The sequence below is a fragment of the Tachysurus vachellii genome, chromosome 2, assembly GCF_030014155.1.
Source record: "Tachysurus vachellii isolate PV-2020 chromosome 2, HZAU_Pvac_v1, whole genome shotgun sequence".
NCBI classification, from domain to species: domain Eukaryota; kingdom Metazoa; phylum Chordata; class Actinopteri; order Siluriformes; family Bagridae; genus Tachysurus; species Tachysurus vachellii.
In genome coordinates this window covers 18,593,322-18,620,758 of record NC_083461.1, presented here as the reverse complement: position 1 = coordinate 18,620,758, position 27,437 = coordinate 18,593,322, and the positions used below count along the sequence as shown (strand labels likewise).

The following is a 27,437-nucleotide window of genomic DNA, read 5'->3' as shown; positions in this document are numbered from 1 at the left end:
AGCCAAACCCATCTGTGTTTCATGTGGTTTGGCCCTTTACATCCTGGCAATTTGAGTCTATTGATCCTTTCGTGTCCATCATCTGTCAAAGATATGATGGGATGGAACAGGGAGTTTTATGAACTGAAAAAAAAGAGAAACGAGCAAACCTAAAGTCTCTCGACTCCAAACCACAGAACATGAGGTGTCTTGTCTGGAGTGTTCTAGTTAATGCTTGTAGCCTTGTTTGGGACCCAAAAGGAATTACATGGCATTGTGCTAAATTATCATTCAAAGCTGCTTCATGACTTAGCCTGATTTAAGAGGTAAAAAATAGCAAACGGTGTACTTGTAAGGAATTTTGTGGTGCATGCCATTCACTCAGGCAATTAATTTAATTTAACATTTGACAGATAAAATAAATGCTTCCGTGTACTGAATTATACAAGGACAATCCCCCAGTCATGGTTCTGCTATGAAAAATAAATTACAAAATCGTAGGCGCTTTGTCACGTAAACATCGTACCTTCAGTTCCAGCGTTTGTTTTTGTACGGCAGGAATTCATACAACCATTAACATCCTCGTTACACACATTATCATTATGATTCTAGGATTTGAAAGGCATTAGGATTTGAAAGGCATTTCGGGCGATCGAAGATGAAATCTCTTTCAACCTTTTTAAACAGCTATTGGAATTTAAGATGCAATAGAACTGAATAGAATAGCAGCCTTTATTTTGTCACATATACATTTTAGACAGTGGCAGCTTGGCAGTGCTGGGGCTTAAACACCGATCTTCCAATCAACAATAACGTCAGTTCTGTATTTCAGCTGATACTTGATACTGATATGATCGTTCATTTGAGTGAATGTTATGTTTTGCCATTCAATAATGAATTTAAAAACATGTAAAATCCTAATTATGGCTAATGGTCCAGTGCTTTAAGTCCTAGGCCCTAATCTGTAAGCATTGGCAAATCCCAGATTAAATTGATAACTGTTCAAATGTTTGTCTTTTTTTCACACCTTTCTGTTCATTTCTTGATTTACGAATGTGAAAAATTTTATATCGCAAAACCAAATGAAAATAAGTCACCAGAATATTAATTGTAATCCCAGATAGCTGTACACACATCTAGTCAACATCACAACAATGTGTACGACAATGACACATGACCCAAGACTCTCCTGATTTTGATTACAGTTAATATCATTATATATTTCTACCAGTTGAAATATTCATTCAGATTACCTTTGAGTCCTGAGCAGAATTTAGATGAAGGAAATGAATTTAAACACTGGATGCAATTCAGAATGATTACGGGATTCTGTTTATGTGAAATGTAATAAACAAATTATTGCTTTTTTTATTAGTGATATACAGAAGATGATATAGTCAATAACAGTTAGCATGGGATTGCATTTTTTAAACACTGACTCCCCTTAAGCAGGAATGCTTTTGTATCATAATATCGTCTCCATGGAATAGTAAAGGTCAGCTTTCAAATTTTAAGACAAAGACCAAGTTCATTAACATTCCTCATCTTCATCTGCTTTGTATCAGCATTGCTGTGGTTTAATTAGCTTATTTATAAGTTTGTTAGAGAATAAGATGGATGAATAGATTCAGCATTACGAGTGAGAGCGCTTGGGATTGGTCAAAACGTCTAATAAAGTGATTGGGATTGGTCAAAAATTCTGATGGAGCAATTGAGGTTGGTCAAACCTTCTAATAGAGTGATTGGAATTGGTTAATTGGTCTTCTGAAGGATATTGGGGTTGGCCAAACCTTCTGATGGAGCAATACAGGTTGGTAAAACCTTCTGATGGAGTGATAAAGTGATTGAGTAATAAAGTGATTGGGGTTGGTCAAACCTTCTGATCAAGCAATTAAGGTTGGTGAAACCTTCTTATGCAGGAATTGGTGTTGGGCAAACCTTCTGATAGAGTGATTCATGTTGGTGAAACCTTCTGATGGAGTGATTGAGGTTGGTGAAACCTTCTGATGGAGTGATTGAGTTTGGTCAAAACTTCTGATGGAGCGATTGGGGTTGGTCAATCCTTCTAATTTAGCGACTGGGGTTGGTCAAAGCTTCTGTGGGAGCAATTCAGGTTGGTCAACCCTTTTGATGGAGCGACTGGGCTTGGTCAAAGCTTCTGTGAGAGCAATTGGATTTGGACAGAAGTCCTTATTAGGTTAGGGTTAGGGTTAAGATTAGGTTACATTAGGTTGCTGCAAGCGTGCATGTCATGCCAACATATGGGCTAATTGGTAAAACTTGATGAAAAAAGGTAAAGCACAGAATGGACAATATAATGAGTTTTAATCTATAATATATTTAGAAACAAAGTGAATTACATAATAAAATGTTAAAGATATTGTGAATTATTCACCAAATATTTCTGTTTCTCAAGTTTATTAAAATCTCTCATAGTGTTTTTCTGATTCTCTATCAACATATCATCATATATTTGCTTACAGATGAAATACAATACACATGAAAATTCCTGTTTTATGACTCAGAAACTAGATATCCTGTGTGGTCACATGTTCACAGCATACAATGTACAAAATCTTTCAGAATCTATTCAGCTTAAGCAGTTAAAGCTGTTCTGAATCTAAATCTGAATCAAATTAGTCATGGAGCAAACCGTTCAAAGCTGATTCATATGCAGTGTAAATGTAGCTGCTGAAGGAAGAAACAGATATGATCCCTTTAACTCATACATATCAAAAAAGATGGCCTCAATATTAATGCGTCTCTGCTGAAGTCTAACGGATCTGAAACACGCATCCAGCTTCAAACGTCTCAGAGCTGATTGTCATGTTCGATTCTGAAAAAGGTTTGGTAACACAACTTTGGATCTTCCTGATGACAACAAAATAATCTGGACTACAGCTAAATGTAACACAGTCCAACATCGATAATAAAATATGAACTACACAAAAAAATGGCACCTTTATTTAAACAGCGTTTTTCCCCTATTGCAAAGCCTCGAAAGTAAATTAAATAATGTTGTACAAAAATAGACTGGTTCATCATGAAAATGAAGTGGCCAAAATAACAGTAGCACTGCAGTTCATATAAAACAACAAGAAAAAACAATTACAGATCCAGCTGAGTAAGAAAACAAAGATACATTCACTGTCTCTCTGTAGATGAAGGCACGGTTGTGTTTCTTAATCTTTGCAGGCTCACACCAACCCTGCATCTTTAGCCATGCCATAGAATATTCCTTTCTGTGCAAAAAGGTTCGCTGGTGTGTCAAACTCTGCTATCTGTCCTTTGTCTAGCACCAGAACTCTGTGGAGAAAAAGAGAATGTGTTTAGAAAAACAAATGTGTTAAGTAAAGTAAAATATTACAAATAAATAAGATCTAAAAGATCTCTTTTTTGGATTCTTGCCAAATCTCACCTACTACTTAATCCTCTCCCAACCAACTGAGGAGACAAAAGCTATGTTTATATGTCCAGCGACTCGTAGCGACAAAGATATTGGAGACCATTCATTTTCAATAAGAGCTGGCGACTTCTGACAACAAATCAGATTTGTTGTAAAGTTGAATGCTAATTGCGCAACCCGATTAGAAAAATTGTTACTATGGCAACCATTGGTTGATGACTGCAGAGTACTGTACAGTGAAACAATATAGTTTTCCTGTGATTGACAGGAGAGCGAGTACTTGAGCATATGATCCCTCCTACACAGAGAGAACAGCAAGGTTCGCTCTCTTGACTGCTAAGGCTTGCAAATGCTGTGGCATCATCGGGATTTGAACTCACGACATCCTGATGTAAGAATGTCATTTACATTTACATTAATGGCATTTTGGCAGATGCCTTTATCTAAAGCGATGTACAAAAGTGCTTTGAAGTCCCTATCAATGAATACATTAACACTGGTTCACTAGGTTACAGACTTAGGAGACCATCAACCTAAAACTCTGTTCAGGGTTTTTAATTTTTTTTTAATTACCCACAGGGTTTTTTTTAATTACCCACAAAATTTAAAATAAGGGCTAATTGAAGTGTTTCAGGAAGAGGAAGGACTTCACCCCTCGTTTGAAGATGACCAGTGTCTCGGTGGCTGTTCAAACAGTGGCTGTTCGGACATCTAGGGAAAGTTCATTGCACCACCTCGGTGTCAGAGCAGAAAAGAGTCTTGCTGTGTGCCTACAGCTTACCCTGAGAAACTATGCCAAACTATGTTAACTTCTGTTATAATGTCGAAGGCTTCAAAATCTGATCCGCTGAACCGCATTTGAAGCTAATGTAAAACCCTCTATATATGTTCACGTGTACTCATGCACCACAATATCCGAATTGGGTATTAATGGACCGGTTGTGAAAGCAGTCCTACCTTGTGTAGTCCATGATGGTGTTGAGTCTGTGAGCGATGGTGAAGACTGTGCAGTCCTCAAACTGTGTGCGGATTGTGGACTGGATAAGATCATCTGTCTCCAAGTCAACAGCAGCTGTGGCTTCATCGAGGACGAGGATTCTGGTCTTCCTTAGCAAGGCTCGAGCCAAACACACAAGCTGCCTCTGTCCCACACTACCCACACACACATACACACACCAAGAATGTAGTAACTATGAGCTCATACGCATCAACTCTACTGTAACAATCAAGCATTAGACTGATACAAACTGATGAGTGACTCATTATCTTCATCTGTCTTTACTTGCTGCTAATAGACATTTAAAAAAAGACTCATTCTTTCACCTCAATGTTTGCACAGAACATGTTTGTAGCTACAGTATACTACCTACACACTCCTGTGCCTTAGAGATAAATAATGCTACTCCATAACATAGGTTTTTAGCTTACCTGGGTTGACATTTTAATCTGTACAATGTCTGTTGCTTATAGTTTAACTGCTGAGAATTAGTTTGGGTTGGGGGTGGGGTGTCTGCTGTGGGGGGTACTGAGTTGTGATAATCTGGTATCTATCTATCTATCTATCTATCTATCTATCTATCTATCTACCTGAATCCTATAAACTGAACTGATTTTGGAGGTGTTAAATTGTACACTGTACATGTTGTACCTTAAATTCTCTCCTCCTTCCGAGCACTCCAGCTCCAGCTTAGCTGGCTGGTTGTTGACAAACTTGTGTAGGTGAGACAGTTTCAGAGCGTTCCAAATATCATCATCACTGTATTTTTCAAAAGGGTCGAGGTTCATTCTTAACGTCCCGGAGAACAGAACCGGTTCCTGTGAACAGTAGATTGTAAGTCACATTAAATCTGTACATGGTCACATCGTATTAATAAGTTATACAAAACGACTGACAACAAGGCAGAATGAAAACCAAACATGTAAACATGTACTGTACGGTGGCAACCACTGGACAAAATACATTCATGAGAAAAGATGAAAACATAAATCTCTGTAGCAAACAAGTTCACTTTTATGAAAAGTGACAATAATTCTGAAGAGCACTATATTAAGGGAACGGTTTTAAATGAAGTATAATATACATGAATTTCTTAATTCATCTTTCAAGAATGTCTGGGTAAGATGAATAAGATCGTCAGGCTCATCTTTGTTCTTTTAAGACGCGAGGATAATTCTTCTGCTCACACTGTAAAGCTGTTTTCATTTCAGATGCAGTTGATAATGCTTTGATTCTTCTCAGCTAAGTTCATTCATCACCTCTGGTTAGTTTCATTTGCCTGATTCTTTTTTTATCCTATTGTATTTTACTCTTACAAAAGTTTTGCTGTTTCAATTTTAAAACCAGAAACCACGATTTCTATGGAGTATGACAGTTTTCTTTTATAATCTTTATAAAAATTGATTTTAGCAAAGGGGCAAATGAGGACAGGTGGATCACATGGTTAGAAGGTGAATTAGCAGGAACAAAAGTGAATTAGGGTCACAAGAACAGGAATTACTGCAGAAAACAAAGGACAAACCTTAAATGTTAACAATCTGGAACGTGAACTCGCAGCAAATTAGCTACAGTTGTGTTTGGAGTCAAGCATGCTAATTAGCCACTGATAAACATTTCAAGATGTTTTGTGAGTCTAAAGCTGCTTTGGATCATACGTTTTTGCCAGCATGAAATTTTTTGGCAATCAGACCAGATTCTTTTTTTACACAGTAAAACCCAACATGAGAGAAATATTAATATAACAATAAATACCGTTTTCAAAGCCATGTTTAAATTAAAACAGATTGCATGGGGCGGGTGATGGAGAGAAAAGTGTTAGACCTGGGGGATGATGGTGAGTTTGGATCTGAGGTCGTGTAGGCCGATCTCTGCAATCTTGACACCGTCGATGCTAATTTCCCCTCCTGCTGCCTCCAGCAGACGAAACAGACACAATGTCATGGAGGACTTGCCTGCTCCGGTCCTACCCACAATGCCAATCTGCAAACAAACACATATTTTCCACTGACTAAAAATATTTGCCCTTTGAGGTTTTTTTAATGTAGGTCTAGTAAGTCCAGGAAGCAAACTTTGTATCTGTGCTGCATGACTGACCTTTTCTCCTCCTTTCACCTTGAGGGAAATGTTCCTCAGCACCAAGTCGAGTTCCTCCCGATACCTCACACTGTAGTCTGTAAACTCCACATTGCCCTCAGCAGGCCAGTCAGGTGAAGGCTTTTTTTCCTCCACCTCCCACGGTGCCTACACAAACGCATCAGTTGCAAATGATTTCATCAGAAATCCAAACATCAACCATTTCTGAATAATCGCTATTTAATCTAATTCTATTTGAATCAAACAAGTAGATTAATCATATTTACATATGTGTAAATAAGTTAACTACTTATATTTATTATGTAAATAAGGTAAAAGATAACGACTGCAGCGAGTCGGGGCATGGTTTAGTGGTCAAACCTCCATCTTTCCTTTTTGAATAATGTGATAAAAGAAAACTAAAGTTCAATTTCGACTTGAATTCACTGAGTTTCTCCAGTTATCAACTGTCACTTGATACAAGGATGTACAAAGAGTTTTACACTGATTGGGATGGAGAAGTTATCTATATAAGATCATTAGCTAGTCCACTGCACTATAATTGGTTATTTCTAGAAAGCTTGCCAAAAAGGATCACAGGACATTTGTTTGAAGTTTAAATGATCAATAAATGTTTCCAGATGACAAAAAAGACTAATTTGCATATACACTGAATCGTTATGATCATCATCATGGTAATGAACATCATCACGGTTATGATCATCATCATAATCATCATCACAGTCATGATAATCATCACAGACATCATCACAGTAATGTTTATCATCACAGTAATGATCATCATCATGGTAATAAACATCATCACGGTCATGATCATCATCATAATCATCATCACGGTCATGATCATCATCATAATCATCATCACGGTCATGATCATCATCATAATCATCATCACGGTCATGATCATCATCATAATCATCATCACGGTCATGATCATCATCATAATCATCATCACGGTCATGATCATCATCATAATCATCATCACGGTCATGATCATCATCATAATCATCATCACGGTTATGATCATCATCACAGTCATGATCATCATCATAATCATCATCACGGTCATGATCATCATCACAGTCATGATCATCATCACGGTCATGATCATCATCATAATCATCATCACGGTCATGATCATCATCACAGTCATGATCATCATCACGGTCATGATCATCATCACAGTCATGATCATCATCACGGTCATGATCATCATCATAATCATCATCACGGTCATGATCATCATCATAATCATCATCACGGTCATGATCATCATCACAGTCATGATCATCATCACGGTCATGATCATCATCACAGTCATGATCATCATCACGGTCATGATCATCATGATCTAGACTCATTTTTGAAACAAAAAGGGTTTTTTATAAGTCAGACAGTCTACCTCAGGTGGCGTCTCGGAGTACTCCTTCACTCTCTCTACTGCAACAATGTTGCTCTCAAGGTCAGAGGTCATTCTCACCATCCAGTTCAGGGACATGGTGACCTGTTGAACCGGGAAAGTGGAAATCAGTCACATGTGATATGAAGTCAGACTAAACAAAAATAAAGTTGTACCAAACAACATTAAAGGGAGGTCTGACTTGAGTGGATTTTTTTCCCCACAAAGAGGCTGATGTGTTACACAGCTGTAAAAACACTGCAGTACTAATGTCTTGAGGCTAATTGTTTTATTGCTTCGGGTTAAAAAGTCAATGTTGAAGAACTGTGACATATGCGACATATATACGACAAACCTGACGAATATATTTACAGTCTAGATGGCATTTAAGAATAAAAAAATTTCTGCCTGAATTTCAGCTTCGTGACCGTAACAGCTGACTGTACAAGAAAAAAAATCTGATTACATTACGATATGTCTACAACATTAGAAATCATATTCAACACTTTTATTTATTCCATATCTACTGTAAATATGGCATCAAGTACAAAGCATGACCGGATTTCCATAAGCGATACGTTCGTGCTCATGTTCGCCTACATGTACTATTTACTACAAAGCTGCTTTAGAGAGCTGTTTTGCTGCAGTACCTGCAGGGCGTAAGTGACGGACAGCCCCACCAGTCCTTCGCTGAGATTGTCCTTCCCGATGACAGCAAACAGAGCAGCAAACAACACGATGCAATTTCCAATAAACTCGATCCGAACCCCCAACCACCTGAACCCATCAAAACACACCGCTGTCATTCCACATAAAAAAAAAAAAAATAATTGGGAAAAAAAAAACCATGAGCATTAGCCCTTTGAGCATGTGAATGGTGCGGCTAAGTAAGCATCACTGGTGGTCTTGCTGAAGACATTACTGTGAGAGAAAATTTGGCAAGATTTTCAAGCTGAACATCTGCAAACAATCATTCGTCCAGAGTGAGTGAGGCCAGACCTACCTGTTGGAAACGATACCAGGGTAGTAACTCTTTTGGTTCTCATCCACTCTCAAATCACTCAAGAGCACAAAAGACGTGTTGAGCCTGTACGCACGGATCACGCTAGCGCCGGTGATGGTCTCCGAAAAATGCGAGTATATAGGAGATCTACTGACCGACTCCAGTCTCTTTAGCTGCCGTGACGTGGCTACATAAAATCTCTATAGGACAGATGAGGTGAACAGAGACACACAGAAAGTTTAATATCTATGAACATGAAAACAGTACAGTAGAGCAGGATCACAGCGTACAGTGGGTTGAGGATTCCAAAAACACCATACTCATTCAGCCATGAGACCTTCTTAACCCCTTAATCATTTTAGGGTAACTTTTGTGAAAACTGAATGTGACAATGTTTTGTAGTTTAACATTTATAAAATGAACGTTTCATATTTTTATTAAAAACTAATTTTATTTTCTATTCTTAAAGAGAACTGAAATATTTGTATATTTCACAGATGAAACAAAGTGTCTATTCCAACACACTAATGCTGCACTACAGACAATTTAGAGATACCAGAGAGTCTGCAACACATGTATTTGGACTGGGGAGGAAACCGGAGTACCCAGAGGAAACCCCGAAAACACAGGGACGACAGACGAGGATATCGACCCACAAACTCAGGTTGTGAGGTTAAATGTGCAAACATCTAAGCCACTTTGTGTTAAATAATATAAGAATCATCAGTACTGAAACCTCTACAAATGCTTTCTGGAATCCTCAGCATGTTCGCTGACAGTTATCAAACAACACAGAAAAAACGTCATAATAGAATCATAATATCATTGTGCATTCAGTCAGAGAGAGAGAGATTGATTTAGAGAGATTGATTCTGCATTGTTGACATGTCATGCAATGCTGAAGCCAAACCAAGAGCGAGGTAAAAAAAGCAAAGAATCAAAAAGGAGACAGGAGAAATTCATGTAAATGTAGTATGGGTTTGTTATGGAACTTTTATACTATACAACAGAAGCACATATGGACATATCAAAAATCCCTACGTCGTCATTGTTGTTGCTCTTAAAAGACTTATTGGAAGGGTATTGACCCCTACTGCATACAGTATATGTCCTCCATTTTCTCAGATAGGCCCCTTTGTAGAGCATTAAAGATGTCAGGTCAGTCGGGTGGTCAGTCTGAATAAGGTTTAGTATGACTGTTGCTCTTGGAACTGAGCTGAAGGTCAATGAGATGTTTCAGATCTAAAACCAAATGCTTATTGATCACAAGCATCCCTCAAGGCCATGTGAGACAATATTAGTGATTATGATTGTAACGATAGACCATATGTTAAATAGAAAGAGATTAGTCTGGCTCAAGACTCAAGCCAACCGAGACCAGGGGACAAAAGTGACACGTCGGATAAATCAAACCTGAAAAAGGATATGATTATGATCTTATACGTAGGTCTCAACTCCCACAGCAGACTACTCCTACAAACAGCTGTTCTTTATGCACATCCGCTAAACATCTCTGGATAGAACTGAATCTCACCAGTAGAGTAAATTGATACTGATATTTTTTTTTGTACCATTGAATCAGGGACAAGCCAATTCATCTAAAAAGAGGTTTTATGGTGCATTAGTCTGCCCCACTTGGAGCTGAATAAAGAACAACTGAAGATTAAAACACTCCCAAAGAACAACCACACTACAGCGTGTACTACTGTGACAGTGACTAAAACAAACACACGTTAGCATGCTGCATTAATGAGTTAATGTTCCTATTTACCTGGACCCACCAATAGAACATCATTAACGGCACTATGACTATGAAGAACATAGGGGTGAGGGCAGAGCATATGACCAGCACAGTGACTGTGTACCAGAAAGTGCGCATCCAGATATCAACATTTTCTGGAATGAGACAGTCTATTGTGTCCACATCCTTGCCGAAGCGATTCAACACGCGCCCTGAGGGGTTGGACTCAAAAAAGGCCGGCGGTGCCCTCAGAACTGCGCCCAGCATGTGGAGGTGGGTGAAGTGGGCAGCCTTCAGCATACCGTAGGCACGGCTCAGTAACGAGTTGGCCATTATCAGCACACCTGTGTGGAGGGGAGGGCACATTCAATCAGCTGATCAGTGGACTCTCACACTCATTCGTTCGAAGACCGAATGAAAAAAAAACAAACAAAAAAACACGGACATGTATGTAGAGCTTGTTCTCTACACACAGAGTGTTCAGGTGTTCAAAAACTCCTCAAGAACCTCTCAGCAATGCTAGAAAATTCAGTAATGACACTAGGGGGTGTTTTTTTTTGGGCTTGGTATAATGTGTCCGAGATATTTGGAAGGAATGAACAAAAAAGACCCACGTGTGAAGTCTTGCTGGTACGTCATCCATCCAAATGAGTTCAAAAAGTGAAAGAATGAATTGCAAACATATGAATAATGTTCTGTGCTTCACATCTGAGCGCCGTTATCTGAAATGGAAAGTCTACTCTACATTTCTTAATAATAATTTTTGTATTCTTCATTGCCTAAATGAAACAAACAACAGCAACAATAATAATAACAATAATAATAATAATACTACTAATAATAATAATAATACTGATGTAATGCCATGTTTCCGCCACCAGGGGTCAGTAACACATCAGGAATCCTAGAAAACTCGGCTGTAGTTTCACTCTCAGGACTGAACAATAAAAACCAAAACGTGTGTGTGTGTGTGTGTGTGTGTGTGTGTGTGTGTGTGTGTGTGTGTGTGTGTGTGTGTGTGTGTGTGAACATGCAAGCAAACAGACAAAGCAGGAAGTGGGCAGGCAAATGGAGAGAGGAAATGAACTCTTGGTTAGAGAGGGGAGGAAAGACAGAAAGAGAAAGCAAGTAGAAGAGAGTGTAGGGGAAAAGAAAGGAAAAGAATTGAGTAGAAAGGAGAGTGGAAAAGGAAAGGGAGATCATAGCAAACTCCTCGATTTCGAAAGGTAAGAGACAAATGAAAACATTATTAAGGATTCCTTCAGTTCAGCTAATGTGGAAAAACACAATACCTGCACAAAGACGTAAATTACAGCCAAAGGGCCAATGACCACAGCAAAGAATGGGGTGCTGGAAATGATAACAATCACGGTGGAGAGGGAGGTAAAAAAAGTGCCTAGGAACATGAGGATAGTGGAGGGCAAGGACTCGTCGATCACGTAAATATCTTTGGAGAAGCGGTTGATGATCCGCCCTATAGGTGTAGTATCGAAGAAAGACTGTGGGGTGTGAAATTTGTTGTCCAGCAGGCCCTGGTGCAGCTTGCGGGCAGCCTGGATTTTCCCCAGGGCCAGAGTAAAGGAATAGGACATGACCAGGAGGCCTGCCACAGAGAGAGGAAGGGTTTGAGAGAGTCACTACACTACAGACCTGTAGGGGAAAGGAGGTTAGGGAGTATTTATGGTAGCGAGAGAAGGTTTAAAAGAATAAGATATTTGGGTTGAGGTTGGATATGAGTTATTACAGATTACAAAGCAGGAACACAAGGCAAAGAACAATCTCTGGGAAAATAAATAAGTAAAAAATATATGAAGAATTTGTGCATGGCGTGTTTAGTTGTAGTAATGCTGAGGTGAGTGAAGTGCAAGAATATCATCATAAATAACACACAGTTTTTTGTACCTAACTGTTGTCTTTTATCAAACTGGTTAAAGGGATAAATTTAAAAATACAACATTTATCTCAGGAATTTATACGTTTCTTAAAAACTGCTTGGTGACAATCCCCTTAGTTAAAAGTTCTAGAATTGAATTAGTGTTTAAAATAGCGAAATACACTCACTGACCACTTTATTAGGAACATCTGACCTGAGCTCAGGACTGAAACCGTATCCAATTGACAAAAAATATCTCTAACTGATTCTGTTGCATATTTTAGAAACCTTTTTCATCCTGAACTCTATTTGAAGAAAATCAACCATTAATCAACCACAACGTCTGAGCATTTGCAAGCTCCCTGTTATCAGTATAATGCCATGCGATACACACCTGCAGAAACATCTCAAACCTTAAACCTGTGCCCTACCTTGTGTAATGCCCAGTGCTGCGTACACCCCCACTCTCATCGGTACATTCTCTTCTCTGTTGCCCATAGTGGTGTCATTAGTCCACATGACGAGCCAGATGTTGGCGCTGATAGCTGCTGCGCTCTGAGCGGCGTACAGGAAGCAGATGAGCAGGGACATTAAAGGTCCCACAGCTTTCACATACTCCCAGTAAACCTTGAGTTTCACCTAAATAAAGCAGTAAATAGACACACTAAAAATACTGTATTCTGGAGTGCCAACTCTGTAAACTAACACATCCTCTTTATTTCCTGTATATAAAGCACATCCTGTTTAACCCTTTTTACCAGAACACTGACACTCCATTACACCAGCAGGAATGAAAAATACTTATAAAACACTACAAATTCTTAAAGCACGGCATGTTGAGCCTCTTGAAACTCTGGTCTCTGAATGGATAATAAATTTTGATAATTGGACTTTATCAAAATTCCGTACAGATTTTGATTAAACAAAAGAATGAGAACCGACATGGCCAGTCTCTGTAGTCTCAGCCTGGATGAGCTTCTCCACTTTGGACTCCTTCTTCTCCGGCGGAGGCTCTCCGTGTCTCCTCTCGCTGAGGCGACGCTTACGGACCGATTTCGTCCTCGGGTTCTCCATATCATTAGACATGATGCTGATTTGTCTGTGAGTGCAGAAAAAAGAACCGGTAAGAATCCTAACTAATATATATCTAGTAATCGATTCAATTCAATATTATATTTAAAATGTATAGTGATTTTAACAGGGGACATTTTTGAAAAGCAGCTTTGAATGAATATAAAATTTCTGAATATAAATTTAATAGATAATTTATGCCTAATGAACAAGCCAGAGGTAACGGTGGAAGTCTGTGTGACACCAGATAACAATAATAATAACAATTACCTTTATATAACTGTACACTACGGCTGTGGCCAAAGGTTTTGAGATATTAATTTTCACAAAATCTGCTGCATCAGTGATTTTAGATCTTGTTGTCAGATGTCACTATGCTATACTATACTGAAGTATAATTACAAGCACTAAGTTTATGCAAAGTCATTTGCAGTGTTGACCCTTCTTATTCAAGACCTCTCTAATTCGCCCTGGCATGATGTCAATCAACTTCTGGGCCACACCCTGACTGATGGCAGCCTGTTCTTACATAATCAATGCTTGCAGTTTGTAAGAATTGGTGGGTTTTTGTTTGTCCACCCGCCTGTTGAGGATTGACCACAGGTTCTGAATGAGATTAAGGTCTGGGTTGTGTCCTAGCCATGGACCCAAAATTTTGATGTTTTGTTCCCCTTATTTTTGTATCCCCTTATATCAGAGTGCTCCATCATGCTGGAAAAGGCATTGTTCTTCACAAAAATGTTCTTGGATGGATTGGAGAAGTTGGAGGTTTTTGCGCTGTTCTTTATTCATGGCTAGGTTCTTAGGCTAAATTGTGAGTGTGTCCATTCCTTTGGCTGAGAAGCAACCCCACACATGAATGGTCTCAAGATGCTTTACTATTGGCATGAAGCAGGACTGATCATAGCGCTGAAAATTTCTCTTCCGGACAAGGTTTCTTCTGGATGCCCCAAACAAACGGATATGGGATTCATCAGAGAAAATGACTTTACTTATGGGATGGAAGACCACACTGCATGCCAGCTTATGTGTTGATTTATGAATAAAAAAGTATAAAGCGCAAGTCTATGCTATGCTAAAAGGCATAGAGCTTACCTCATAAACTGTCTTCGAGCCTCATTGACTGCAGGTTCTTGGTCCACCATATCAGTGTGGATACTGAGAGCATCATCGGGGAATAACTCTTCCTCGTCAATCAATACTTCTACAACAGATAAACAAATGTCCAGTAAGTCATATCAAAGAGATAATGACAACCAGTCAGGCTAAAGCATAATGTTGGATCATTTCAATAACAGTAAGATGTTACAGGTCCAAATACAGGTCATGTGACAAGTAATAGGTTGAGAATTATTTATAAAAATTTGCATGTTGTACGATATCCACGATTTCGTCCCCATCAGCTTTAGTAACACACCTCAATTTCAACAGGGTTTGTCTTAAATTATAGATACATATAATAAAACAATGAACCCTTCATTTTGACTCTGTTTTAAGAGCAGATTCAAAATCATTATTTAATAAAAATATTTTTTCATGCTGTTTTAAAATTCCATTTTTGGGCATCAGAGCTCATAAGAGCTCATAGGAAGTAATTAACAACATTTTGGATTAAAATGTCTATTCTGAGGGGGGCACGGTGGCTTAGTGGTTAGCCTCACGCCTCCAGGGTTGGGCTTTCGATTCCCGCCTCCGCCTTGTGTGTGGAGTTTGCATGTTCTCCCCGTGCCTCAGGGGTTTCCTCCGGGTACTCCGGTTTCCTCCCCCGGTCCAAAGACACGCATGCATTTGCATCTCTGGAAAATTATCCCTAGTGTGTGATTGCGTGAGTGAATGAGTGTGTATGTGTGCCCTGCGATGGGTTGGCACTCCGTCCAGGATGTATCCTGCCTTGATGCCCGATGATGCCTGATATGCGTGACCCGAGGTAGTTTGGATAAGCGGTAGAAAATGAATGAATGAATGAATGTCTATTCTGAGCCATTATATAAGAACTGAGAACAAACACCAATGAAGCTGGCATGGGAGAAAAGAGAAGAATATCTATAAAGAATATTTACCTTTTGTTTATCCAGTGAGAAATCAGTTGTGTTTAAGTTTGCATATTTTCCTTATTTGTTCATCTCAGCAAATACATATTAACTTACATTCATTATAATAATTAGTACCTACATTGTGTGTCCTCGAACATGGACCAGTCAAATTTTATAACTGGGAACACGCTATACAAACTGATTGGTGGAAGCCTTCTATGATCGTATTGGTCGAAAAATAAGCAATTGAAACTTTGGCTAACAACCAGTGCTGTGAGAGGAGAATTCTCCTTATCGCACAGACATTTTCAGTGTTCTGTATATACCTGTCACTTCGTCATCCTCCATGATTTCCTCTAAAGAGTAGTTCCTCAGAAACTCAGCGAAGGCCCCGTTCTCATTGAGCAAGTCCTGGTACGACCCCATTTCCGATACCCTGCCCTCCACGATCACCATGATGTTATCCACCTGGGGCAGGAAGCTGATGCTGTGGGTCACCAGGATTCGTGTCTGCACCATGAAACACACTTATGCTTAATCACAATGGCTCAGATGAATGGCTTAGTCTGTACATCCAGACATACTAGATAACACTTCAGATCAGTGTTGGCACATTACTTAAAAAACAATTGCCTTTTTTATTTATCATAAATATATCAATTTCTAATTTCCTCCAAAACTCTTTGTACCAGAGACCAAACAGTGGAATTTGTGTTTATTATTAGTATCATGATCATGGTCAGCATTGATTATCTTTGTCAACCACAGTGGTGTTTAATGACTCATATAAAAGTAGACTCTTTTCTCATATAAAAGGGAAAAAATAAACGTTTCACACTGATTCATTTTATATCAGACTTGCGGCTATAATATAATTCATTTCTTTATACTAAATGAAAAAGTCTTATAAGTCAGTTTCCATGCTATAATGGAACACCAATATACTGAAAAAAAAGGGTTAAAGGTCTATTCTGCAGCAAACATTTTCTTCACTGTTTTAATATGGAGTTGAAATATGGTTAAAGGTAGCTACTCTTGTAAATATAACAGTCAGCTTGTTTATTTTTTTATTCCTATTTAAAAAGCTATGCCACTGAACACCTCAACAGATAGGCATGCAAAAATCAAGATTATATTTAGCCATGTAGAACAGATTAACATTGTGCTCCATACATACCATTGATAAGATACCACAAGATAAGAGGCTAGATTTGCCTAAATATGTCCAGCAGTATTGACACACCAACGGTTCTCAAATAATTGCTCATTTACATACAATAAGACAATAACATCCATTTATTTTTCATCTTAGATTCCTCATGACTTTCCAACAGAGGAAGCAGGATAAGCTTTAAGTTTGTCTTAGTATTTACCTTTTGACGGAGCGCTCCTTCTGGCCCGATGACATTGTCAAAGATGTGCTTGCCGACATGGGCATCTACAGCAGACAGCGGGTCGTCCAGGAGGTAAACGTCTGCCTCACTGTACAGAGCTCTGGCCAGACTCACCCTCTGCCTCTGACCTCCAGAAAGATTAATTCCCTGCACAAACACAACACTGCCTCATCATGTTTCTTAAAGACTTTAAGACAGGACATCAGGCAATAATAATAATAACAAGCCATGGCTTTAATGACTCACTGACAGGTTCATGATTAACAGTCTATGTTCTTAAAGCCCGGGCATTTATGTAACTAAAACAGAAAGCCTCTGTACCTTCTCTCCTATCTCTGTTTGGTCACCACCAGGAAGTATGTCGAGGTCAGGGGTGAGGGCGCAGGCATCCATCACACGGCGGTACTTGTCCTCTATGTAGGGCCTGCCGAACAGGATGTTGTCCCTCAGTGTGGCGTTCTGGATCCATGCCTGCTGTGGCACATAAGCCACTGATCCCTAACACAAGATGTTTGTTCAATCCGGGGTGCAATTCTCAGTAGGACAATAAACTGATTGTTAGGACCACATCTGATATATGAGAAGATATGAGAAGAATCAACTCACTCTTATGGAGACGTGTCCTTCGAGCTTCTCCATCTCTCCGAGCAGAGCTGACACAAGAGACGTTTTCCCGCAACCCACATTACCCACAACTGCCAACAGTGAGCCCTGGGGCACCAACACATTAATGCTGGAACACACGATACACATAGAAATGTAAAGAAGTATAAAAACAAATTGACAAATAAGGAATTATTATATTAAGGAATAAGATGTTTCTTGTCAAATAAAACCTGTACAAAAGCACATAACAGGAAGCTGATATGTTGCAAGCCATTTTTATTTTCCTACATTTAAAGCGCTTTAATACAGAAGTCCTGAGAGTCCATGCATTATTATATTATTCCTTTCTCATTTTGTCTTGATAACGACATGACAAGAGTTGCTGTCTCATGACTTAATTGTATCGTAAGAAAAATCTTGCACCTTACGAATGTTTCTGGTGTACGTGTGCGTTAGCATCTGCCGCATTTAAACTATTAAAACGGCATCTTTCAAACATCATTCTTTAGCTATGCAGATGTTCTGGCCCCTCGAGCTGGCTGGCAATGAAACTGACTAGACGTTCAGGGTCGCTATATTGTCTTGGCATGATTTCTAACTTCTGATTGGTGGGGCAGCTTACAGTCAATGCACAATGATACGTCTGCACCACACAAAGCCCCACACAAAGCCCGCCCCTGCAGCTCAGGATAGTTTTTCACCACTCGCCTCACACTACCGTAACTTCACTACCCTTTATTTATGTATTTATTTATTTATTTACAAAAGTTTACCTGCTTTTCTCAATTTGTGATTACTGTGCAGCAGCTAACGAATGCTCATAATTTGACAGACATTCAATTTTACGACCTTTATTTGACCTTCGTTACAACTTAATGTGCGATGTATCATTTTAAGCTTATTAAGAAATACTAATGAAAAAGAAAATAAAAATGTAATAATGCATGGCCTCTTAGGACTTTAACAGTGTTAGGATGACTGAAAGAGTTTTGCGGTATGAGGTGGAAGTATTGCTGCTGCCCCCAAGAGCTTTATTATTGTATTACATTCCAACCAAAAATCGAATCCACTGTGTCCTTTAGTTATAGCATATAGCAAAAAATATAGCTGTCAAGGTACTGTAGTACTATATCACTAATTTAATCCCACACTACAACCTGGTGCAAACAAACATCCTTACTTTTGAAGAGCAGCCGGATCTTTCTTGGCCCATGAGAATTTCCCGTTCACCACAGTTACAGCGTATTCTGAAAGTGTGAGCAAGAATCAAATTCATGACTCATACAAACAATAAAAGGAAACACGAAAGACAGTAAACTGATGTGTCATAGTGATGCATTACCCGAGGCTTCAGGCTTTCTATCCACGCTTTCTGGGTCCAGCTCATCATGACTCAGGAACTGTTGAATGCGCTTGAGAGACACGCTAGCCTGTGTGCCAGGCGTGATGACAGGAAAAGCAAACAATGTGAGATTTCAGCTCCGAGCTTGTGAAGAAATCTTTTCCAAATTCTTAATATCCAATAATGTACCAAACACGTGACCCAAACAAATGTCTCTCTCACATAAACAGGAATTTACTGAGACTGTGATCTACAAATACAACATATTTGCATGTTAAATGATTAGCTCGTGTATGAAAACAATGGCTTACAACAGAATACCTCAAAATGCTGACGTGTACTCACTTGCATGATGCTGCTTATGACCTGTGGGAGCATGTTCAGGGGAAATCTTAAGATGTTGAACAGAGAAAGGGAGACGAAAGCCTTATCTGCGTCTAAGACGTTGTTTTTGTCCACGTTCACGTACACAGCAAATGTTGTCAGTGCAACCTAAGGACACGTTTTAGAAATGCTTGTTAGACTGACTCTGACTCTATTTATAGGATTTGCTTTGTAGGACATTTCTAGGACAGAAAAATGCCTAACACAACAGGTTGTGTTAGAATGGCACTCTTAATATTATCCTCAGCAAGATTAATAGCATGTAATGACTGACTGAAATAGAATTATCACATGCTAAACTCAATACACTCTCAGTAATGAGTTCAGTTATGATTTAATCACATGATTTACTAACATATAAGATGTATTAAATATAAACTATTTAAGCTAACTCACTGTTACACACCACATTAACACTATAAAGTAACATTAAAGTAAAGTAATTTAAGGAATTTGCTCTACCAAGTCGCTCCAAATGCATAAAGTTATCCTTCTCTCAGCTTCCTCGTGGATACGCCTATATCTAGTGGCTTTGTCGCTGTATGTGTGAACATCCCTTTTGTGTGTTTCCTCCTCAGCTAAATACACACTCAAAATATAGAATCTGTATACATCTAAACAGTCCAGATTTACACTTCATTACTATTACTAATTACATTACTAATACTTTTTCCACCTGTTTCCTGTCTGATAATGTCTAGATTTCTCAGATTTTCCCTGCTATACCAAACTATACTGAATAAAGTTGTGAACAATTTCTAATGAACTCATTTCTATGCAAGCAGCTTTATTCCATCCCTTTATGTAATAACTAGATCTTCGCACCCACCAGAAAGGGGGCGCTTGTCCAGGCCATGACGGACAGGGCGCCAAGGTAGCTCGACTTGCGCAACACGCTGAGCTCCTTTTGCCGAATATGTAGGATCTTCTCCTTGAAGGAAAGCTCCCAGGCATAGAGCTTCAGCACTTTCATTCCATTCAGGATTTCGTTCATCAGCTTGATTCGGGCGTCTTTGTACTGCATCTGCTCCACCTGATGACCAGAAAACAGCTCAAATGAATACCTGAAGTATGTGTTGGGAACTTTTACAGCTGGTTAAACTTCTAAAAGAGGTTCATTAGAACTTGTTTGCAGTTGTGATTCAACGTGATCTTGATCTTCAGCTCAATAACACATCTAAATAAGAAAACAATTTCTTGGGTTTGGTTAAGAATTACCCGGTTTGTAATGTACCACAAACCACATAAACATTACAACATGCCAGACGTGCTTTTGCTCAGCAAACAAATATTAATCTCTACATCACATGGCAGACAGATAGAAAGGAGAAAAGACCTGGTATGCTCTGGTTTTCATGGCGATCACGGCATTAAAAGGAATCAGGAGAACCATAACGGCAACACCTGCCAGGACAGACGGGCCTAGAGTCTAGAAGGTGAAGAAGAAGACAGAAAAAAATACAGCCGGCAAAACTATCAGTAAAAAAAATAAGACACTAATGTTGGTATGCCTTATCTTGCAAGATCTATCAGTTGCTATATTTTAAGTAAGCAGTTTTTACATCATAAATTAGTATGTGTTGTAATTATGATGTTCCAGTAACAAACAACCACGACTTTTATAATCAATTTATACATTTCTTTCTGAGGGTAAAAGAGCATTTTGTGGTCCGTACAAGTTCAGGATAACCTCCTAGCCGTAGTCTCTACATTAGAGCGGTGAGGGGGCTGAATGACTGACCTTCCAGAGAAAGATGAGAGCCAGGATGATCTGCAGCGGTGCAGACCACAGCATGTTCAGGAATGTGGTCAGGTCCATAAAGCGCTGAGCGTCCACGGACATCAAGTTAACGATCTCTCCGACGGTGGAGGAGCGCTTCGCTTCGTTGGTAATAATCAGCGACTGCACAAACACAATAAGTCAGAATCACAGCAATAAGGTTCGATTTAATTCATTTCAATTCAGTTTATTTTTGTAGCACTTTTAACAATTCACGCTGTCTCTAACGTCTATCCCTAATTAGCAAGCCGGAGGTGAGGATGAGAAGAAAAAACTCCCTGAGATGTTATGAGGAAAAAACCTTGAGAGGTTTGAATGACACTGGACAGGAAATAATGTCAATGTAAATAATGTCATTTCTACAAAACTTTGTAGTTGAGTTGAATTAAGCAACCAAGAGCTCATGAGGAACTAACAGGTCATTGCAATTTCCCAGTTCACCACAGACAACACCAAAGCCTTAAAAATGTTACTAGTCAGATAAATCAGAACACACTGACGTAGCTGTTTTATATATTATATTTTTATATATTTATACATATATATATATATATATATATATATCGTCGCTGTCGGGCGGAATCCTCGTATCTCCAAAACCGTTATTTTTCAGGAAATTAAAAAAAACGGCGTACCTTATCTACAGTGCACAGGGTTTAGTCCGCGTTGCAGTGGATTGTCTTGCGTTACATTCCTGTCCTCAGACGAGCACCAGAACTAGTGGGGGTCAAGATTTTTTTTCTTTGAGCCCAGTGTTTTGAAGAAATTTACCTCAGAAGACATGTTGATTCATTGCGACTCTTCTTGAGAAATATGCTCTCCCACGGAGTGAGGAAGAGGTGGACAGTTGAAGTGTCCAATGGAGTTATGAGATTTGCGCTCAAGCTATTTTCAAGACTTCAGATTGGTTAATAACTTGTAAAAATAACAGACCCACGTGGGGACTGACAAATAGCATCGATATGTGAAAAAATATGAAATTGACAAAATTTGGACATACGAGGTTTCCGCCCGACAGCGACGATATGTATATAACTCTCCTGCTGGATCAACACACGGTCACGTTTCAGAAAATAAAGATGATAACAAGACAAATGAGATTTTTTACCTAAAAAAGATGACTTGATAACTTTTCATAGAGTCATATAGATATCATAGTGACATATCGGTTAATATATGAATGTGCTTAATTAGTTTACAAGTTAACCTGGCTATAGGTTAACTACAATTTTCACCAAAGCATGGGACTTTGCAAGCACACTAGGTATATATTGTATCTGGTCAGCTCGGTGATAGATTTATCTTTTGTCTAGAACTGATATAAAGTCCTCTCCGAATGTATTGGAACGACAAGGCCAAATCTTCTACACTGCTGACATTTGCGTTTCAAAAGATGAATACGCAAAGCTTTTCGGAAGGTATTTCAAAAGATTACACCAGCTTTCATTTCCTGATGTGTTAAGCAACTGTGAACATGGTATATCATATTCATCTTTTGATCTCAAACCGAAATGTCTTCGGTGTATATTACACTGTAAACTAAAACGATTTTTTACGATAATAAACTAAAACACACCAGCACCCTCAGTCCGTCCCCCTGCTTTACTTCAAACTTTGAGAATATTATTGAAACGTGATGCAAGTGGTGCAAACCTGACTTACTGCCATGACACATAGCATGGCATATAAGTCAGTATAAAGTTCAAAACTACAGCATGAATACTCAACCGCTTTTTTCATAATTTTAAATTCACTTTCCCAGATGTCGAAACATTTCATAGAAAAGTTGTAAAAAAATACATTTAAAAAAATTCCCCACACAAATGTTTCTATCTACAAAGTAAATGATGATATCAACCCATTTCTGCTCTCTGAGATGCTTGTGCATAAGCTTACAAAATTTGATGACTATCTTCAAGCATGAATTCTGAACAGAGGTAAAAACTGAAAGGTCACACTGAAAGCCAACATGAGTTCTGACTAATTTTATATCAGACTTGCGGCCATAAAATACTTCATTTGTTTATACTGATTGAAAATCCATATATCGGGATGTGGTAGCCTAGTGATGGAGGTGTTGGACTACTGGTAACTGGAAGATTTGAATCCCAGGTCCATCAAGCACACTGCTGGGCCCCGGAGAAAGGCCCTTAACCATAAATAAGGGCGTCTGCCAAATGCCGTAAATGTAAAATTATGCTATCAACTGTAGCATAATCACAATAAAACCCTAGAGTACTGTACTGCATTCATCAAAAAGCCTGGACCCTCTTTACACTCATAGTCATTATGATAACATCTCATCGCTTCAGGTTCAGATGTGTCCTCTCAGTTTACCTTCAGCTTTCAGTATTACTTATTAATTATTTTACACCGTTCCACTTCGAACCATAAAAAGCAGCTCTTGGGTTTGTACACAAATCAGCTCAGTGATCTTAATTCTCAGATTCTCCTGAAATTTTTTATTATCTGTTCATCTCTCTGTAAACACAGTGTATACACCCTGGAGGCACACCTTCAGCTGTGCTAACACATCACTGGGTAAAAGTGCACTGTAGCTCGGTAAAAGCTCCACACCTATCCCTTCACCCACACCAGGACAGGTTCTTTCTTAATTACTCATGCGTTCACTAAACCATGACACACTGCTCTGACTCGATTTAGCATGATTACAAAGTCACTCAGGCTTTTGATGCTTTTAAATGTAGTCTGACCGGATGGTTCAGAGAGGATCAAGTTTAACCTAAGACCAACATAAAGACATGACAGATGTTTTGTTATCTATTTAAATAAGAGGCTTCATGCAAGCCATGGGCGATTATGCAATCTATATTTAAGATCGGTAAGCAGGTGTGTGTGCGTGTGATTGTGTGTGTGCATTTGTACCTTTCTATAGATGGCACCGATGATAGCTGTGCGCAGCCTCATGCCTGTTACAAAGCAGTACTGAAAATGCTGATGCAGGATGAGTGTCTGGAGAAGAGCACAACCAAACATGAGGAAGGCCAGAGCGAAGCCCCACCATGACGGCACATTTTTCTTTTTGGTGAACTCAATCAGCATCCTGACAGACACAATAAAAAGCATATTCAACTTACTCTTTATTCACTGCATCTGTCGCAATAAAGAGATAACGACAAACACATATTTCAATACACCAGAAAGTGTACAAAAGAAAAGAACAGAAACCACATTTACTCCAAAAAAAAAGATTAAATATATTTCTTATGATTATTTGTGACTGTAAAATATGTGACTACAGTCGAGGTAAAAAGATCACATGACGTCCAATCCCCAGCCTGTTTCCTGTTTCCTCAGATTCCTAATTCCTAACTAATGTGGTCTTTTGCTGATGTCTGGCTCTAGATTCGATGTGCTGTACATTCTTAGATGTTTTTCTGCTCACTACATGAAACAGAGTGTCTAATTAAGTTTCCATAGTCTTCCTGTCAGCTCAAACCAGCCTGACCATAAACCAAGACCTTGGCTCACAGAATTTCTGCTCAACACTGCTGCTCATATAAATACTAGGGACTGTCAACAGTTGCTAAAATCTGAAAGTTGACACCAAGAACCGGCTCATGTCCAATAATGAAATCTTTTCCTCATTCTGAAGTTTGTTGTTAAAGTTGAACTAAAGCTCTTGGCTTGTATTGGCATGTTTTTCTGCACTGCGCTGCTGACTGACAATTGGCTGATTAGCTATGAACGGCATGATTGTGCAGGTATACAGGATTTCCTAGTAAAGTGGATGGTAAATGTATAATGTGTATTTAAAATATTGTTGTTGTGATCGAATAATAAACATCTTAAGGTGAAACAAAATCTTTCACGCTTCAAACTTTTTGATGTGTTATCCATGTACCATCGCTTGTGTAGTTAATGTTTTTCTTTTGACAATGCAGAAAAAAGAACTGCAATTCCTCCGAATTAAAAAGCAATTTTAAAAGGAAATTTTCTAAAGGATCATTACAGCAATTAAAAAAAAATTATTTGCAAATAAACTTGCAAACTGAAGACTTCATTAAAGTTTTTTATTATTAGATTTTAGACCTTCATTGTGAACAAAACCATTATCACTGCTGTGATAAACAAGTTTTGAGTTATTTGCATAGTTTCAATTCATGTCTGGTTTTCACTTCTACAATAAACATAGCCGGAGCGCTGGAAACAAGCCCTGCAGACTGCACCATATCTCTGATCATGCTTTCACGAATACCTTAGTAAGAAAATTTGCAGAGATAAAACAAATTTGCATGTTGCCTTTGCTTTGCAAATGGCTCACCTTCTGAACAGGCGTATAGCAGAGGACAAGCCAGCATTGTGCTCGTGCTGTCCATCTAATAATACAGTACAGCATACTGCTCTGTATTTACCTCAACCAATACAAGCTACAAGTAAATGTATGTCTGTTGTAAATAGGTTTATTATCTACGAACGAATATGAATGCATAAAGAAAGAGAAAGCACTGTGAACATCACGGCTATTATGTTCTGCACAATAGGCGTTCATGTTTAAGTACTCATATGGTGCTGCAACATCTGTTCCCTCGCAACTGTCCTTTTTAGTGCTGCTTCATTAGTCCTCAGTGCTCTAATATTGTTTTAAGTAGATATTAGCATCGCAGGAAACCCAGCAACGTTACCGAGTTCCTGACCGCCTCTGGTAAATAACACCAAGATAAGCCTGATCAAACACCATTTATTACTTCTGCCTTTCAGTAAAAGTAGCTGTAACTTTTCCCTGTCGTAAATTACTGGCTCTCTGTGCCACCCCTGCTTTTCACCTGAGCAGCTGAGGGTTGACGAAAACGACGACGTCCTGCAGCAGCTTGAAGGCTGAGCCAATGAGGAAGTACGGCCCGAAGGCTCTGAGTAGTGCGCGCAGGAACGAGGGTTGCTGTGATTCCTTCTTCTTCTTGGACAGCAGCACTTCCACCTCCTCAGGATTAACACCCACATGATTGGTCTCTGGCTCAGCTTTAGAAAACACGGCCTCTCCGTTCACTTCCTGCACAGACCTGTGGGGGTTATTCACAGAGCATTAACAATGCTTTCAATGGAACTGCTTGGAGTATTATTTATTTGTTATATGGATATTTGCATATTAATAGTTTCCTGTGGATAAAAGCTTTTAGGTAGTTGCAAATGGTTCACTAGTTAGAGTTTTTTTTTTATATTTTAGGCATTTCACAACTCTATTTACTCTATATATGATAATGAATGATGATTTTGTCAGTGTAATAAATACATAATGGGAAAATCTGTATCTACTGTAGTAAAGTCAGCAGATTTTAGCAGAAGTGCATCATTTAAAAGGTCTTTGGATAACAAAAGTCAATATTAGAAATGTTCACAAAAGGAGAACTTGACAATGCTTAGCTATACAAGAGAAAGCAGAACATTGTGACAGTTATTGGTGCTCTAGTTCACCAAAGCTTGGCTTTTTAAAAACCAATGGAACATTTTCACAAGACATAAAGCAGACATTTCCTACCAGCACGGATAAACAAATACCAAAAAAATACCAAAACAAGTGCCAAGAAGGAAACATGAACACTCCACCAAGAGCTGCCTTATTTAGACTGATCAAGGAACTAACTTTTTAGCTAAGCTGTTTGCCCAGGTTAAATGCTAGGTGAAAACGCTAAACATAGCACGCCATTTGTCCTAGCCTTGCTAGTATTTGCGCTAAGTACTATTGCTAGTGCCTCTGTTAGTATTTGCTTGGCCTGTTAGCATTTCTTAGTTGTTTTCTGTCCTTGTTTGTTAGTTTGTTTGTTTGTCTCTGTTGGCCTTGTTAGTCACCACTGTTTACCCTAGCTCACTTAGTTTGAGAACAGACAGGATTGAACGATGTGGGAGTCTTGTTTGTATAGACACCCACTGTAATTTTGGTTAATTTAGCCTAGGGTAGTCAGTTAGTTGGCTTGCTGTTGTCAGATACATTAGTTAATTAAAATAGAGCCTAAAGCATGTAAGTCTATCTCCCCTGTCTGTTGTGTCCTGAGTCCTCATGTGTTGTCAGTAATCTTGTGGATCATTAAAGCATAATTCTACCTTATAACTTCTGTCCTGTCAACATCATTTATCCCAATCAAACCACTCCATAATGTTAGTGTTCCTGCACTTTCCCTAGGAATGTAACGCTCATGAAAAACTACACAAACTCCACCAGGAAAAAAGATTAAAGTCCCTCACACATGAAGAGAGACACAATTTTTCTAGGTTTCTGCTTTTAACTTGAGATTCATGTTTCTTTTTGTTGTGTCAATGTTCAGTGGTGAATGCTTTTGTCATGTCTCACTCCACAGTGGTGCTTAATATAAGAGGAG

The 27,437-nt window shown here is 38.8% G+C and overlaps 1 protein-coding gene and 1 long non-coding RNA gene across 3 annotated transcripts in view; one reads left to right on the top strand and one right to left on the bottom strand.

The window, feature by feature from the left end:
* Window positions 1-2,287: 2,287 nt before the first annotated feature.
* abcc3 (ATP-binding cassette, sub-family C (CFTR/MRP), member 3) overlaps window positions 2,288-27,437 on the bottom strand; it is a 43,915-nt gene continuing 18,765 nt past the window's right edge. Inside the window, exons 8-31 of one of the 2 annotated variants that reach the window (XM_060861713.1) lie at window positions 25,890-26,123; window positions 23,989-24,166; window positions 21,064-21,225; window positions 20,659-20,751; window positions 20,152-20,355; window positions 19,284-19,430; window positions 18,939-19,026; window positions 18,777-18,843; window positions 17,597-17,723; window positions 17,312-17,488; window positions 16,970-17,137; window positions 15,923-16,106; window positions 14,659-14,767; window positions 13,435-13,591; window positions 12,924-13,131; window positions 10,650-10,963; window positions 8,879-9,078; window positions 8,526-8,652; window positions 7,879-7,980; window positions 6,477-6,623; window positions 6,204-6,362; window positions 5,034-5,200; window positions 4,343-4,537; window positions 2,288-3,285 (exon numbers count right to left, since the gene is read on the bottom strand). In XM_060861713.1, the coding sequence (XP_060717696.1) occupies window positions 3,177-3,285; window positions 4,343-4,537; window positions 5,034-5,200; window positions 6,204-6,362; window positions 6,477-6,623; window positions 7,879-7,980; window positions 8,526-8,652; window positions 8,879-9,078; window positions 10,650-10,963; window positions 12,924-13,131; window positions 13,435-13,591; window positions 14,659-14,767; window positions 15,923-16,106; window positions 16,970-17,137; window positions 17,312-17,488; window positions 17,597-17,723; window positions 18,777-18,843; window positions 18,939-19,026; window positions 19,284-19,430; window positions 20,152-20,355; window positions 20,659-20,751; window positions 21,064-21,225; window positions 23,989-24,166; window positions 25,890-26,123 (3,823 nt within the window). In that variant the 3' untranslated portion in view covers window positions 2,288-3,176. Of the gene's footprint in view, window positions 3,286-4,342; window positions 4,538-5,033; window positions 5,201-6,203; window positions 6,363-6,476; window positions 6,624-7,878; window positions 7,981-8,525; window positions 8,653-8,878; window positions 9,079-10,649; window positions 10,964-11,911; window positions 12,223-12,923; window positions 13,132-13,434; window positions 13,592-14,658; window positions 14,768-15,922; window positions 16,107-16,969; window positions 17,138-17,311; window positions 17,489-17,596; window positions 17,724-18,776; window positions 18,844-18,938; window positions 19,027-19,283; window positions 19,431-20,151; window positions 20,356-20,658; window positions 20,752-21,063; window positions 21,226-23,988; window positions 24,167-25,889; window positions 26,124-27,437 lie in introns of both variants that reach the window. The other variant, XM_060861723.1, reaches the window with a different exon arrangement.
* LOC132840223 (uncharacterized) lies at window positions 11,732-15,004 on the top strand. Its single transcript, XR_009647796.1, has 3 exons — window positions 11,732-11,845; window positions 13,404-13,615; window positions 14,261-15,004. It is a non-coding gene; the product is annotated as an uncharacterized LOC132840223 (long non-coding RNA).